The 13,070-nt window shown below is 38.9% G+C and overlaps 1 protein-coding gene across 10 annotated transcripts in view; it reads right to left on the bottom strand.

Moving 5' to 3' along the window:
* Positions 1–13,070, bottom strand: part of ADGRG6 (adhesion G protein-coupled receptor G6) — a 140,903-nt gene that overhangs the window by 14,483 nt on the left and 113,350 nt on the right. For all 10 annotated transcript variants that reach the window (XM_004044767.5, XM_055389814.2, XM_004044769.5 and 7 more), the window contains 2 exons: positions 11,823–11,919; positions 9,091–9,374 (listed from right to left, as the gene is read on the bottom strand). In XM_004044767.5, coding sequence (XP_004044815.3) covers positions 9,091–9,374; positions 11,823–11,919 — 381 coding nt within the window. The remainder of the gene's footprint in view (positions 1–9,090; positions 9,375–11,822; positions 11,920–13,070) is intronic.

Genomic DNA, 13,070 nt, shown 5'->3' with positions numbered 1-13,070 from the left:
TTTGTATTTTTAATAGAGGCGGGGCTTCACCATATTTGCCAGGCTGGTCTCAAACTCCTGAGCTCGTGATCTGCTCACCTCAGCTTCCCAAAGTGCTGGGATTACATGCGTGAGCCACCGCACCTGGCCTCTTTCTATCATTTTTTTCCCTTTGCTAATCTTCATACCACCTAGGAAGAATATGCTGTTCTAGCTTTCTGGAAAGAGCATTAAGATGTGACTGGGACCAGGACAATCAGGTTTTATTCTTCATAGTACTTGAAGCTTTATTTAACATTGCCCATAAAAGGTAGAAATAAAATGGCCCAAAAGATTGAATGCAGAGTTAAAGCTTTTACATCATCCTGAAAAGCTAGTGCCAGTTTCAAGAAACCTTCATGTATCACAAAAGGGAGCTCATGATAGACCTTTTTTGGTGCATTTTAGCCTGGAAAACTACCACTCTGAAGAATCCAAGCCAAAATTCCTTAGAATTAAGTTTCTTCAGCTTGATAACTGCCTTGATTCTTTAAGAATCCATTCCATGCTAGAACAATAAGGAAAAAAACCTTCACGCTTGTTAAATGAGCAGATTCCTAATCAGCTCCCTAAACTTTCATCCCATCCTTAGTCCTGCCTTCATTTCACTTCCATCTTTCACTAATCAGAGGTATATGCTTAGCTTTAAAAAAACTGTAATTATGAATTGAAAATGTTTTAATTCTCAGTAAAATTTGCAATTTCCTCATTTAAAATAAATAACATTTTAATTGTAATGGAGAAAGGGTGTTGCAAGTAACACACAAGTGCTGAAAGTGGGCCTATGGGGGTTGTTAGGACAGAAAATTTATCAAATGCCAACTTGTCTAATACTCCTAGAGAAAGACTCTTACGGGCCAAGGCTGGCTCAGCAAATATAGTGAAGGAAGATGGTGAATAAGCAGCCAAGAAGGTTTTCAAAACTTGGAGTGAGAAACATTCTGAAAAATCTCAAGTAGTGAATTTAACTTTTGATATCAAATCCTTTCATCTACCAGAGAACACAATCAAGTAGCATGTTTGAAAAATAATAATACACCTATTTCTAAGTATTGGCATTATATTTACTGTAGACTATATGGGGTTGTGTTTAACCTTGGTCTTGTTAGAGCTATTTAACTATTCAGGGGGAAAAAGATACACTTAGATATTTAGGCTAGAAATTTGGCTCCCACATAGAACTCATTCCTTTTGCTTGTTTCAGGCTATGATCCATGGCTTTCTGGGGGCAAATGTAAAATCAGTAGCCAAAGGGATGTTCTCACATCTTTCTGGTTATCAAAAGTTAAAGAATTTCTAGAAAGAGTTTCCTTGGATACTACTATACAGTAAAATTCGAGGCAATGCATATTGTCATTTACTTGGTGCTCTAAAAAGTCGCTTTGAAGCATCTAGGTAGAGTGGGGGGAAACAGACAACCTTGGGTCCTCATCTCTTAGAGTTCTTCAACAACTAAAGGCCACTGACACTTTCAGCAGAATTATCATCAATAAAACTGGATAAATATTCTAAGTTGACTTTTTCTTCCCTTGGATAATAAATATCCAGAAATACAATTAAAGGGAAGACTGCAGATATAGATAACTTCAAGGATGTGAGATGGCATTAGAGTGGGTAGTAATGACTGGTGTTTTAATCAGGTCATGAGCATAACATACTCTGGCAGGTTTTTTGTTCTCGTTTTTTTTTTTCCCCTGAGACACGGTCTCACTCTCTCACCCAGGCTGGAGTACAGTAACATGATTATAAATCACTGTAACCTTGAACTTCTGGGCTCGAGCAATCGTTTTGCCTCAGCCTCCTGAGTAACTAGGAATACAGGCACACCACTACACCTACTTTTTCTATTTTTATTTTTGTAAAGATGGGGTATCACCATGTTGCCCAGGATGGTCTTGAACTCCTGGTCTCACGAAACCCTCCTGCCTTGGTCTCCCAGAGCACTGGTATTATAGGCGTGAGCCACTACACCTGATCAGTTCTGGAGTTTTGGTGGGAAAAATTGGTCAAGAACTAGTAACAGCAGATATTTGAGAAGAAGTGGCCACACACTCTACGTACCACTGATTTTTGACCAAATTAGTCTAGATGACCTCTGAGCATCCTTAGTAGCCTGTGTCCAAATCTTTAAACAGCTCCTGTTTTCAGTTGTCACACAGACACAGTCAGCTGGCTATGGGGCTGGGGATCTTCAAGGGTTTATGGCTCTCTCTGGAAACTTCTTAAATCCTCCTTTCATACTACCAAGGTGCCCTTTAGAAAATTATTTCTCTGTGGCACAAAATGCCCTGCCAAAGAGTGAGTAATTTATTTCCTTGCAGCGTGTAATGTCTCGGCCAACCTGATGTTTCACTTGTGAGGGACTGAATTGGTAGGTCATCTCTTTACCTTGGCACCAATTCAATATGTGTATTATACATGTGATTATGTAACAGCTCAACTTTCATGAGGCTCCTAACCTCAGCCTCCAGTGGCAAGGGACACTTCATTGACATTTAGCATATTTCACCTCATACTTTGACTTAATTTTCTTAGTTTACCAATACTATAATAATAATATGCATTTCTCTAAATTACTTAACATTGAATAAGGGTAAGAGATTAAACTATCCTCTACTCATTTAATGTATAGTTAGTAACAGCTCTTTTTTGAATGGAAATAGAATATTCTCTGCTGCATAGCAATTTGTATACCACAAAATTTTCTGCTTGTATTCTTTAGAAAAAATTTAAAATTTCAATACAGTGATATGCCTGTTTTATCCTGGAAAACAGCAAAAATAGCAAAAGCAGATAGACATGTAATTCAACTGTGTTAAGAGAAGGTACACTTATCTTTTAATTTTTGCAGGAAAAACATCAACAAAATGTTTACTCTAACTTAATCAAATTAAGTAGGTGATATGGTTTGGCTCTGTGTCCCCACCCAAATCTCATCTTGAATTGTAATCCCCATAATCCCCAAATGTCAATGGAGGGAACTGATGAGAGGTGACTGGATCATGGGGATGGTTCCCCCATGCTATTCTTGTGATAGTGAGTTCTCATGAGATTTAATGGTTTTATAAGTGTTTGGCAGCTCCTCCTTCACATGCTCTCTCTTGCCTGCCACCATGTAAGATGTGCCTGCTCCCCATTCCGCCATGATTGTAAGTTTCCCGAGGCCTCCCCAGCCATATGGAACTGCGAGTCAATTAAACCTCTTCCCTTTATAAATTACCCAGTCTCAAGGAAGTTCTATATAGCAGTGTGAAAACTAATACTGTTGGTAAAATTAAAAGACCAAAGCATTATCCTGTGGATAATTAGAAAATACTAAATTTGGTTTCAGCCTTGATTCAATTCATGATGTCATTTGCTTATTTAAGTAGGTAAAATTTTTATAATCAAACAGATAGTAACAATTTTCGGATACCCATTTAACATAATTTTTGGCAATTAAATTATACAGTTATAAGTGTACATAAAAATAAAAATACATGCTAGAAATAAAAATATAAAACAAATAAAAAATAAAAATAAAGCATATATAAAATTTTATATATAGACTCTTCAAATTTATGTGAGTACCCATATAATTACACATGTATATGTGTTTATAAACACATACCCCTTCATATATTTCCAAAAATCCTGAAAGATTAAATGGAGTTTTTAACATGCTTGAGCCAAAGTTTTGAAGAAATAAACAAATGTGACAAGAAATCTATCAAAAGTCATTCCTTGGATGTATATGTCCTGATATGGTTTGGCTGTGTCCCCACCCAAATCTCATCTTGAATTGTAACTCCCACAATTCTCACACACCATGGGAGGAACCCGGTAGGAGATGATTGAATTATAGGTGCAGGTTTTTCCGGGGCTGCTCTCGTGATAGTGAATGAGTCTCACAAGACCTGATGATTTTAAAAATGGGAGTTTTTCTTTACAAGCTCTCTCTTTGCCTGCTGCCATCCACATAAGATGTCATTTCCTCCTTCTTGCCCTCCGCCCTGATTGTGAGGCTTCCCCAGTCACATGGAACTGTAAGTGCAATTAAACCTCTTTCTTTTATAAATGGCCCAGTTTTGGGTATGTGTTTATCAGCAGTGTAAAAACAGCCTAATACAGTAAATTGGTACCAGAAGTATGGTGCTGCTGAAAAGATACCCAAAAATGTGGACGCAACTTGGGAACTGGGTAACAGGCAGAGGTTGGAACAGTTTGGAGGGCTCAGAAGAAGACAGGAAAATGTGGGAAAGTTTGAAACTTCCTAGAGACTTACTTAATGGCTTTGATAAAAATGTTGATAGTGATATGGACAATAAGGTCAAGGCTGAGGTGGTCTCAGATGGAGATGAGGAACTTGTTGAGAACTGGGGCAAAGGTGACTCTTGCTGTGTTTTAGCAAAGAGTCTGGCGGCATTTTGATCCCACCCTAGAGATATGTGGAACTTTGAACTTGAGAGAGATGATTTAGGGTATCTGGTAGAAGAAATTTCTAAGCAACAAAACATTCAACAGGTGACCTGAGTGCTGTTAAAACCATTCAGTTTCAAAAGGGAAACAGAGCATTAAAGTTTGGAAAATTTGCAGCCTGACAATGCTATAGAAAAGATAATGCCATTTTCTGAGGTGAAATTTAAGCCAGCTGCAGAAATTTGCATACATAATGAGTAGCCAAATGTTAAACATCAAGACAATGGTGAAAATGTCTCCAGATCATGTCAGAGATCTTTGCAGTAGCCCTTCCCATCACAGGCCTGGAGGCCTAGGAGGAAAAAGTGGTTTCCTGGGTCAGGCTCAGAGTCCCCATGCTGTGTACAGTCTAGGGACTTGGTGACCTGTGTCCCAACTGATCCAGCCGCCACTAAGAGTCCAAGGTACAGCTCAGGCTGTTGCTTCAGAGGGTGGATGGAAGCCCCAAGCCTTGGCAGCTTCCATATGGTGTTGAGCCTGTGGGTGCACAGAAGTCAAGAATTGAGGTTTGGGAACCTCCGCCTAGATTTCAGAAGATGAAATGCTTGGATTCCCAGACAAAAGTTTGCTGCAGGGGTGAGGCCCTCACGGAGAACCTCTGCTAGGGCAGTACAGAGGGAAATGTGTGGTCTGGGCCCCACACAGAGTCCCTACTGGGGTGCCAACTAGTGGAGCTGTGAGAAGAGGGCCACCATCTTCCAGATCCCAGAATGGTAGATCCACCAACAGCTTGCACTGTGTGCCTGGAAAAGTCACAGACACTCAATGTCAGCCTGTGAAAGCAGCTGTGAGGGAGGCTATACCCTGCAAAGCCACAAGGATGGAGCTGCCCAAGACCATGGGAACCCACCTCTTGCATCAGTGTGACCCAGATGTGAGATATGGAGTCGAAGAAGATGATTTTGGAATCTTAAGATATGACTGCCCTGCTGGATTATGGACTTGCACTGGGCCTGTAGCCCCTTTATTTTGGCCAATTTCTCCCACTGCAACAGCAGTATTTACTCAATGCCTGTACCCCCATTGTATCTAGGAAGTAATTAACTTGCTTTTGATTTTACAGGCTCACAGGTGGAAGGGACTTGCCTTGTCTCAGACGAGACGTAGGACTGTGGACTTTGAGTTAATGCTGAAATGAGTTAAGACTTTGGGGGACTGTTGGGAAGGCATAATTGGTTTTGAAATGTGAGGACGTGAGATCTGGGAGGGGCCAGGGGTGGAATAATATGGTTTGGCTGTGTTCCCACCCAAATCTCATCTTGAATTGTAACTCCCACAATTCCCACGCATCATGGGAGGAACCCAGTGGAAGGTGATTGAATTATGGGGGCAAGTCTTTCCTGGGCTGTTCCCGTGATAGTAAATGAATCTCACAAGATCTAATGCATTTAAAAATGGGAGTTTTTCTGCACAAACTCTCTCTTTGCCTACCGCCATCTACATAAGATGTGATTTGCCCCTTCTTGCTTCCCGCCATGATTGTGAGGCTTCCCCAGCCATGTGGAACTGTAAGTCCAATTAAAGCTCTTTGTTTTGTAAATTGCCCAGTCTCCGGTATATGTTTATCAGCAGTGTGAAAATGAACTAATACATGCCCTGACACCACAGCAGACCCAGCTCAAACACATGGTCCCACACATCCCGCCTCCATAACATTACATGGTGACCCTGCTGACTTTAAGGTGCCCCCCTGCAAGCTAAATCTAAAAGGGACTAAAATATGTTTAGCATAGTTTTAGCTTTCAGGATGTTGCTCTGCATTCTAAAGCTTTAGCCATTGTTAAATATTGTAATGATAGGCATCCATTAACTATAATATTGTATTAACAAGAAGACTTCTTACTCGAATCATTCTAGAAAAGTAAGAGTTTAATGAGCAAATCAATGATGAGTATTTTGTAGCAGCATGCTTCCTAAATTTCCCTTGGTTCTGTGCACATCTCTCTAGCTCTCCCATCCCCACCACAGTCTAAAATACTGGACCAACTTTTCCCCAAACACTGAGAGTCTCCTCCTACCTGCTCGCCCTACAGACCCTACTGGGCAGCTCTAATCCATTCACCACATTAGGTCCAGCTTTATCTTTACAAAGTGCACATCCAATCATGTCACTCCACCTTTCAAAGACTTCCTATTGTGTTTATAAAGATTGAAATACAGAGCCTTCTGGTCTAGTCCTTGCCTCTCTGTTGTGCCTCTCTGCTTTGTCACTATCCTGCACTTTTGTTGTTCTCAGGATATATGAGTTTTCTTTTAATACCTTGAATATACACTGTAATCATCAACTATAGCAAATTTTTTGCACATGAAATGCCCACTATCTCAAATATTATTCTTCCTACTCTTACTCCCATCTTTCACCTAGTTAATTCCTGTCGATCCTCCTGATTTCAGCTTAGATATCATGTTTTTTTGTAACACATTCTCGACGTCACAAGGTAATTTTTATAGAGCAATATATTTAATTAACCTGTCTCCCCTACTAGAATATAAATTCCATGAGGCAGAGGGACCACATCATGATTTTTGCCAGAATGACAAGTATCAAAAAGAGAAAAAATTAGACATAATGTAGTTTGCCTCCTTACTACCTGAGTTCATTTTGCATCGCTGAATCATTTCTTTAAGCTGTCTAAATTCTACATGCTTCTTTTAACGAAGCATACACTGCTAACAACAAAGCCTCTCTTGGAAGGTTCTGAAAATGACTCAACAATAAAAACCATTAAGTAAATTTCCATAGCATCCTAAGAAGTTTTGGCACAAGCCTGGGCAGCAAGCAATTGTTGGTAGACTCATGTGCTCTGTATCACTGCCTTTTAATTTAAATTTTCTTTTTGGGAGGTGTTTTAATATAATTAAATGTGCTGAAATCTGTTCTGAATTTATATGATTTAAAATTAGTCTTAAAAGTCAGTGATTTATGAAGAACACTGAGTTGATGATGGTTTGCAACATTTTTCCCTCCTGACAGGGGACCCATGCTGGGAAAAATAAAACATCCCAATTCTCATTAATGGAAACAGAGCTGAACAGACAACTGTAGCTGTTGAAGGTTACTGAAACTGCCAGGAAATTCTAAAAGCAAAACCAAGGCTGGGCTGGCAGATCAATGTGCCTTTTATATACAATCCTGAAATATAAAACCATGGAATTTCTAATGTTAATGGATACTTTTGTCAATATTTATTTAGGCACTTTTATGTTGTATATTATAGAAGAGATTAAATAGAGGAATACTCACTTTATAAAGCTAGACCCCAATAAAGATGTATTTATATGCTACATACTCATTTTCCCATTTTTGGAGTTGCACTTGAGGCTTATTCTATGGACTAAAGATAATGAGCCTACATACTTCCTTTGTTATAAGACAATGAACCTGAATAAAATTTGCTGAACTAGTTAATACATATTTATGCCAGAGGCATCTCAGATTGGAATAGGCCATCCCCAAAGCCTCTTTCTCCATCTAGCAATCCATTAATTTACCAATCATTAAGCATCTACCATGTGACAATTTTTTTTTGCACTTCACAAGCTAGTGGAAGAGCATGGGAGATAAGCAGTAACCAACTCTCCCCTGCAGATAAGTACAGACTTTCTTAAAACACACTTGCAGGGAGTACCCACCTTGGCACCTCATTTGGTGAGTAATACAAATCTGCTTTCCACCCCAGCTCAGATATATTCAGCAATTTCTTCCCCAAACATCTACAACTGCAAGACCAATAGCTTCAGTTAAGCCATCTGCACTGCTCTACTCAGAAACATTCCAAGCATTCTAATTTCTTTTGGAGTGTTGGCCTCATGGTGCTTCTGCACACTAAGGAGTTTCATCAACAGTACAGGGTATATTCAAAATCTTAAAGAATGCCATTTAATGATCTAAAAAGACAATTTATATTCCCTTAAGCTTAAAAGTTAAATTTATTATAGAGTATACTATGGTGTGTATTATGGAATAAGAGGTATGACTGCAAGCTCTTTGAAGGAAGCCTGGTATTTTTATGCAAAGCAGACCATTGACAAATGTTTGTTCAATTGTTGAACTAACTGTGAAAAGTTCAATATTTCTCATAAAAAGATAAAAGTTTCTGAACTACAGTGTTGGTATTTATTCTGAAATCAAAGGACCCAAAAAATCAAGATGAACTGCTACTGTTCTTACATAGAGTCTAAAAATTCTTCTCGCCATCAACGGTAAATCTACAGGGGACAGGATGTATGAAGAGGACCAACATTCAGCAAAACTGTGAAGAAGGTAACTTGTCTGTGCATCCCTTTAAACTCCCCATTTGGTTCTCAGCTAGATACTTCCCTTGCTCCGTATTCATTCATGAAATAATATGCATTTATGGAGTACCTACTATCTGCCAGGTACAGTGTTCTAGGTGCTTGGGATATACCACTGATAAAAAGGCAAAAACTAACATTCTACCTCATTTATCTATTCAAGACCATTTTAACAAGTGACCACACTGCACATGGAACTATATTCAGCACTTGAAATAGTGACACAGAAACTTAACATGGCATCTGTCCAAAAGTGAAGCTGCTTGCAAGTATGACAAAATTAGAAAGCAGAGACTATTCATGTACAATTTATCTTACCTTGTAATGAATTGAAGATGGAGAAGAGGTACATGAAGGGGATATTTAAGGGTCCCCAGGCAAAGAACGCAAAACCCCATGTCATGCCCAACAGAAAGGTCAAGCTAACCACACTGCGCAGGTTCCTTAACACTTCTTCTCTCAGGGTCCGGTTGCTTCTCTTGCCATTCCTCCCACAGATCTGCACCATTACCACAATGAACATGGCAATGTTCAGAAAAAACATGACTCCAAAATACCCAGCACAGGTCACATAAAATATGACTGGATCTTGAATCCAACAGCTTAAAAAAGAAGAAATGAGAAAGAAAAAAAGATTTATTACCATGTCCTGTTTACCTAAGACTTTTCTCAGCTTAGTTTGGGCTACTGCATATTTTCCTCTCAAATGTCTTTAGAAAGCCACTTTACTTCCTTGGACCTCAGTTTCTTCTTCAATCTCTTCATAGGTCTTTTGTTCATTTGTTTTTGGATGGCCATTGTCTTAATATCTAGGTAAGCCAATATTACAAAGAAGACAAGGTTGCTTCCTGATTTCTGAGTTGATATGAAAACACTCTTGGTTGACTCGCTCCAAGCCATGTCTAACCTCCTTTTCTTTTGGGTGCCTGTACACTGAGAATGGGAAATTTAAAAACTAATTTTTGGTCTCCTTTGTATTTAAGGAGTGGCTGTATGACATCGTTTTACAAAGTGATATGGAAGTAGAAGTCTGCCAAAGGATTTTTGGAGGAGCTATTAGTGGTAGACTCAACTGGCAAGGCCCTTATTCCTTCTTCCTGCTTCAAACGTGCAAGTGAGCTATGGAGCTGCAGCCAGCATCTTCTGTCCAATGACAGAGAGGTCAAGCCTGCTGCAGAGTTGTTGGCCCTGACATTTTTAGCCACAAAATCCATGCCAGTGATTGCCACTACCATGTTTCTTGTCATGTGCAAAGAGTAAACTCCTACTCACTTAAGTCACAACTAGTTGTGAGTTTGTTACTGTGGCAAAATAATTACTACTAATATCATTGCTGTACATGAGGCAAGACCTTATTATAATTGAGATTAATATACAGATGCTTGTCATGCACAATTACGTAGCTTACAATGATTACAAAATATCCCAGTGAGATGGAGAAGAAGATACTTGGTACTTATATACATTGGATAGTAGATTAAAGAAATTTTAAAACTGTACTATATGCAAAGTTGTCAAATAATATAATTTGTAGATGTCCTAGTGCCTAATCGACACTACAGGAATTCCTAAGACACCTCAAAAATTGAATAAATGATTTAAAGCAACTGAATTCATCTTGAAATTCTAGCACAAATGGTTATTATTCTGGGCCATATCTTCCATGTTGGAACATAACCTCCACAAAGGCAAAAGCTGTCCTGCACATCTTTGAATTCTGGAAACTAATGTGATTCTGGCATACAGTAAATTATCAATAAATGAAATTACCTAATGGTATAGCAGTTTACTAAATGGTACTTTAAAGTTCTGTATGAGTTGATGAACATACTTCTAAAATTCTCTTATTTAGAAATTATTTATTGATTTCTACTTTTAATGTATGTTGTTATAAATGTCCCTGGAATAATGTTGCTTGTCCCTAGAGCTAACGTTTCTTTTACACACAGAAGTTCTTCTAAAATTCTGGAATTCCTCACCTAGCCCCATTATTTTTCCCTCGTTCTTGTGGGGTCTTTTGAGTGCCGCTTTACAAATATAAGAGAAGGGAAGACTGTGAAGAAATGGGACAGAGATTGGATAAGTGATTGGATGTAAGTGGGTTTTTTTTTTTTTTTTTTTTTTAGATGGAGTCTCACTCTGTTGCCCAGGCTGGAGTGCATGGCGCAATCTTGGCTCACTGCAACTTCCGCCTCCCAGATTCAAATGATTCTCCTGCCTCAGCCTTCCGAGTAGTAGCTGGGATTATAGCTATGCACCACCATGCCCAGCTAATTTTTGTATTTTTAATAGAGATGGGGTTTCGCCATGTTGGCCAGGCTGATCTCGAACTTCTGACCTCAGGTGATATACCCAGCTTGGCCTCCTAAAGTGCTGGGATTATAGGTGTAAGCCACTGCGCCCAGCCGATGTAAATGTTATCCATCCATGAGATATGCATAGATATGTGGCATCATGGGTCCCATTTCAGAAATAGGCTCTTTATTCATTCAGTAATTTTTTCAATCAACATATATTTATTGAGTACCCATGGTGGATTAATAAAATAGGAGATCGGTAACTGCCCAAACTGAACAATATAAAACCCTTAATCTCAATGATCTCACAATCTGAAGAGAACTTTCAAAATTGTTTAAGAACATGCTGATTTCTCCATTCTCTAAATTTCTACATAACACTCCCATTGGCAATGAATCATTCACTCTCTGTCTGATACTGCTATTTAACTCTCTTGAAGATGTGGGTGGGTTTGAGGAGGTGAGAGTGTTATGAAATCTTCTGAAATAGAATGGGTCTTCTGAGGCTAAAAAACTGTCTTAGGCATTTTCTCAATTCCTCCATATGACAGAGTACAATGTTAATATGAAAAAGTGTCTCAAACATTTCAGGGCATTCAACTGAATTAATCTGTGGTGTAGCAGAGATTTTAGCAGTCATGCGAATAAACATCAACCTTTTAAAATGAAAGCCTTGTTATTGGCATGGAAATTAATGCTAAACTTCAGGAAACAAAGGATATCTACCCATCACAAAAAGTTTTTATTACTTACAATTCATCACCTTTTTCTTTCCCATAACTTTCTTTTCCATAGACTTCATTGTTGTTTCTGCTTGCTAGAACAACTGACACCACTAAGGCAGGCAAACCTGTTACAAAAACACCATGACACAAACTCTTTTGAAGCATCTGAAACTGCTTCATAAGACTGCTAATGAAATGTAAAGAAAAGAAATGAAAAGAAGAGAAATGCAAGCAAGCCAACATTCCATATCCCAGATTCAAACTTCTTAGAAATGGCAACTTGGTTAACAACAAAATCCCCTCCTTGGGGTTCAATGTCCAACTCTAACTGGCAACAATCCAAACCTACTCTTAAATGACAGATATTTAAATAAAATTCTGTTTGCTTAGTGGGACTCACTGGAAAACTAAACCTGATTTGTATCAAATCTAGCACTAGTGAATGTGGTTTCATTAATTAAGCCCTGTTAGACTGGCAGAGTTTAGGCAGACAAGGTCATTACAGCCTATTTTGCCTCCTTCTATATAAAGAAAACTCTTTAGAAAAAGTGGAGGAAAAGCAAGGGGGCTATAAAGTCTTTGTAGCCTTCTCTCCCCAGAGATTGAATAAAGTATTTCCATGTATATTTCAGTGGGGAAATGCTATGGCAGGCATCCCAGGTCTCTGAAGAGTGTGCTTATTGCCTCCTGAGGTGGTTTTGAGGTCTTGAAAATATCTCTCACTTATATTTCCATCTGAAACAGATCTGTGAGAAAGCTCTAAAATGCGTGGCTCAATATGAAGCCTGCAAAAACAAGCGAGCACAATAGAAGATCTCAAACAGGTTAATACAACCACCTATGTCTGACTGACGACTCATGTTATTTCAAAAAGTTCAAGGCAATAATCCTATAAGTATTCTGGTTGCATACGGAAGAATAACATTCTTTCTCTGGTTTCCAAGACATAGGCATGTGTCTGGGGATGAGTGTAACTAGCCGTCTGAGCTGGCCTTTGTATTTTAAAGCATCATGGAAAAGACACCACTGTCTGCCAGCTGCTTCTTCAGACTTGGGTGGGCTGGCTCTGGGCTCAGGAAATAAGTCTGTGGTGACTCAGGGAGTGAGGGCTTTTCCTTTACTCGTGTATATAGTGAGTGCTGTTGATGAGTTTTAAAAAATAAAGTTGTGAAGATGTCCCTTCCTTAGGCTATGTATATCTAATCCATGCCATTCACAATTTTGAGGTTCCTCTTAATGGTACTATTTTTTTTAAATAAGATTTTTTCCTATGAGA

This window comes from Gorilla gorilla, chromosome 5, assembly GCF_029281585.2.
Source record: "Gorilla gorilla gorilla isolate KB3781 chromosome 5, NHGRI_mGorGor1-v2.1_pri, whole genome shotgun sequence".
NCBI lineage: Eukaryota > Metazoa > Chordata > Mammalia > Primates > Hominidae > Gorilla > Gorilla gorilla.
This window is presented reverse-complemented; position numbering and strand designations above follow the sequence as displayed.